General features: G+C 52.0%; 1 protein-coding gene across 1 annotated transcript; it reads left to right on the top strand.

Moving 5' to 3' along the window:
• Positions 1-919: 919 nt before the first annotated feature.
• LOC103798913 (solute carrier family 22 member 14-like) lies at positions 920-3,639 on the top strand (the record flags this gene model as incomplete). Its single annotated transcript, XM_009071198.1, has 4 exons — positions 920-1,291; positions 2,336-2,439; positions 2,773-2,927; positions 3,471-3,639. Coding segments are annotated over exons 1-4 (800 nt in total), but the record flags the coding sequence as incomplete, so codon positions are not given.
• Between the last annotated feature and the right edge of the window lie 178 nt (positions 3,640-3,817).

The following is a 3,817-nucleotide window of genomic DNA, read 5'->3' on the forward strand; positions in this document are numbered from 1 at the left end:
CTAGCCTCCTGTAAACCTGATGGCTCAGGTTCTCATGCCAATCCTCTGGCTCCTGATACTCCAGGTCCACAAGACCCATGACTGGTATCTGACTGACCCTCCCAGGCTGCCCCACTGAAACCATGGGAGAGAAGAGTGGATGAGGCTGCTTTATACCCCAGACTCCTAGCATGGAGCTAGGAGCCAGTCAGGGGAGATGCCAGGATGCAGGTGCTCTGGTCAACGCAAATGGGGCAGCCATGGTCTAGTTTCCATCATACGTATACAATGCTCTTCCCATGGACCTGTGGGTAGGAGAAGGAACATCCAAGGTGCTCTTGGGCACCTTTGGTGATTTCCCCCATCTCTGTATGCCTTGCTCAGGTCTTCCCTGCATACAGCCCCCACTAGCTTGCAGGGTGGCCCAGAACTTGTGGGAAGGGTGGACATCCCATGCCTAGCTTGCTTGTAGTTGCTATAGCAAGCTGCAAAAGATGAAACAAGTGGGAACTCCTGTCACCTGGGACCATGGTGAACTGGCTGCCCTTCATTTCTGTCTCTGCCTATCCATTAGCATCACTCCCTTTATTCCTCTGGACTTTTCACTGCTCTGCATCATGCTGGGCTCTTTTGGCCCCTCTGAACGTTGCTTTGCTGAGTCGCTCAGCAAATGCAGCCTTTGCAGTCACTGTGGAGAAGAGTCTGTTCCTCTGTCAATGCCACCTAGCCCTGGCAGAGGGGGTGACCCAGATTCCCTGAAACTGGGGTCCTGCTTCAGCCAGCGCTGGATGTTTGTGGGTGGGACAGGGATGATTAATATATTACATGGTGTACTTGTGGTGGTTGCTTGTGACTGCAGAGCTTATCTTAGGTTTAAACATTAATTCCAGCCCTCTGGGAAGTCTGTCCCAGCACTGTCCTGTTTCAGACACAGCTGCCAATGTCAGGCATCGGGGAAATTTTGAAAATAATTGGTGATTTTGGACCATTTCAGAAATGGCTGGTGGTGTTCACCTTGATCCCCTGCCTCAGCGTGGCTTTCCACCAGTTCTGCCAACTTTTTATGGTCTCACAAGTGCCTCATCACTGTGACACCAGCTGGATCCTTGCTGTTGGCCCCAACCTGACAGAGGAAGAGCAGCTGAACCTCACCCTGCCCCGGAACGCGGATGGGGAGTACGAGCAGTGCTTCATGTACTCACCGGTGGACTGGGACCTCGACTCCATCATGGCATATGGCCTGAACAGCACCGAGAAGTGCCGCAGTGGCTGGGTGTACCCCTCAGCACAACCACCATCCCTGCTGACCGAGGTCTGTAACCACCTTTTGATGTGCTGGGGACATGGAAGGGAAGGGGCACCCAAACGTTCACCCTGTCCTGCAGTTCATTCAAAGCTGGTGCCTGACCATGGTGTAGCTGGGCTGGGCTGAGTATTTACATCAGATGTGTTTTGGAGGACCTTGGCTCCACCACCCAGTCCCCAGGCATGGTCCTGCAGAGGCTACAGGCAAGCAGGCTGTGATACAGGTCTCAGCAGGGTCATGGGTAGAGCCAGTAGAGAGATTAATCACTCCTGGTGGGACCTCCTGGGTCACCCTGACCTGCAGTATGCAGGGAGTAACCTTCCAACTTAGAATCATAGAACAGTTTGACTTGGAAGGAACCTTTGAAAGTCACCCCGTCCAACCCCAGCATCACAGTTGCTAGTTAAGGAAGAAAAGTTTAGATGAAAGGGTTTAGATTTAGATTAGAAATTAGGAAGAAATTCTTGACAGTGAAGGTGATGAGGCACTGGCACAGGTTGCCCAGAGAAGCTGTGGCTGCTCCATCCCTGGAACTATTCAAGACCAAGTTGGATGGGTCTCTGAGCAACCTGGTTTAGAGGAAGGTGTCCCTGCCCATGGCAGGGGTTGAAACTAGATGATCTTGAAGGATCCTTCCAACCCAAACCAGTCTATGATTCTATGATCTTCCTTATGTGGCTCTTTCCATAAATGCCCTCTTGTTGCTGGCAGTTGCAGAACATCTATTTAACAGAAACTGCTTGTCCTAGGAATCAGCGTTGCACTAATCCTTTTTCTACTGAGAGAACAGGTGGTCTGTGAGGAAGCAAGCAGTTGCTTTTGTCCCCAGTCCCACCAGAAGCAAAGTTTATCAACCAGGAGACTTCCCTGTGGGTGCCAGACTGGGTGGGGGGACTCGTACAGGTCCTAATGCTCCAGAGAGTGCTCAGAGAGGTGGCTTGTTGTGACAACCCACCCTTAAGGCCACCTCTGACTTGTATGCCCTGTCCAGACTGTGGAGATTCATGCCCGTGGAGGGCATCCAAAATCATCTGTTTCTCCTTTCTCCAGTTTGACCTGGTGTGTGACAGGAAGGATCTGAACGACATTGCCCAGTCCATCTACATGGTGGGACTGTTCCTGGGATCCATGATCTTTGGGCCGCTGAGTGACAGGTGGGGAGACACAACAACCTGCCCAAGGGCTGTACAAAGCCAGCACACTGCTCTGAGTCTGGCTGGACACTGCACTCTGTGCCTTTTGCCACTGCTCCTCACTAACAGGGATCCTGACCAAAGTCCTTGGGTCCCATGAGGACATGGCCACACAGGGAGGGGAAGGGAGAAAGACACAGTGTGTGTGCAGGGTGCTTCATTTGTCAACCCAGAGTCTAGTCTGAGCCTTATCAGCCTCAGGGGTGATAAAATCACTGTATAACCTGCTGGGCTCCTCCCCATCTCCATGGAGTCTCTCCAGGTACTGACTGTGTCTCCCCTCTCTCTCTCCAGGATCGGCCGCCGGCCAGTCATTCTGATCTCCATGTTCCTCCAGGGCTTGTTTGGTCTAGGAATTGCTTTTGTGCCTCATTTTTATGTGTACATGGCCTTCAGGTGTGTCGTGGGGGCTTCAGTGTCAGGGATCACCATGACAATACTGGCCTTAGGTGAGTAGGATATCCCTGCCCTGAGGCATCTCAAGATGCAATGGGAAAGATCTGTGAAGAAATAAAAAGAATCAGTTTGACTAGAAAAAACCCACATCAAGGACAGATCTTGTTCTGCGCTGTATTTTGGCACTTTGGCATCTCCTCACCCTGAGAGCCATGGGGAGCATCTCTCCCATGCCAGTGCTCAGAGGGCGAGGGGACAGCATGCCAGCTCAGGAGGCCAGTGCAGGGAGAGGGTCCAGTGACTCTGGGACATGATCGATTTGGGCCCCAGCACTGGACCAGTGAGGGGCTCTGTGGACTCTGAGAGCAAAGAGTTGACATGCCTGAGCTTCATGTCTTCTTGCAGACACACTGACAATAAGGAGAGATGATGCATCTCATGAAACACTGGTGACTTGCACGTGTGACTGATGCCAGGGTTCCAATGGCTGGTCTCTTCTGCTTGCCTTCAGGAGAGCTGTTCTCCAGGGGGAACACCGTTTGCATCAGGGGAAATCATTTACATGGATGACTCTGAGCCTTTGTTCTTCTCTTCAGCTACAGAATGGATCGGTGTCTCCTCACGCCCAAAGGCAGTGCTTACTTCTCACTGCTGTTTTGCCATTGGACAGATGATTTTAGCTGGATTGAGTTATGGGATCCGCAACTGGAGGCTACTGGAGATTGCAGGATCTGCTCCTATATTTGTCATTTTCTTCTGCATTGGGTAAGTGGAATGTGGAGAGAGGTCCTGCAGACATGACAGGAGTGTGAGGGGTGGCAGTGAGGAGGCAGCAGCTCAGGACCAGGCTGAGCCTTTCCCATTAGAGCCCAGATGATGGAGGAGCTTCTGCAAAGCTCAGCATATATCCTTGGGGCAGTGGAATGCTGAGAGCAGCAACTGC

Source organism: Acanthisitta chloris, unplaced genomic scaffold (genome assembly GCF_000695815.1).
Source record: "Acanthisitta chloris isolate BGI_N310 unplaced genomic scaffold, ASM69581v1 scaffold3413, whole genome shotgun sequence".
NCBI classification, from domain to species: domain Eukaryota; kingdom Metazoa; phylum Chordata; class Aves; order Passeriformes; family Acanthisittidae; genus Acanthisitta; species Acanthisitta chloris.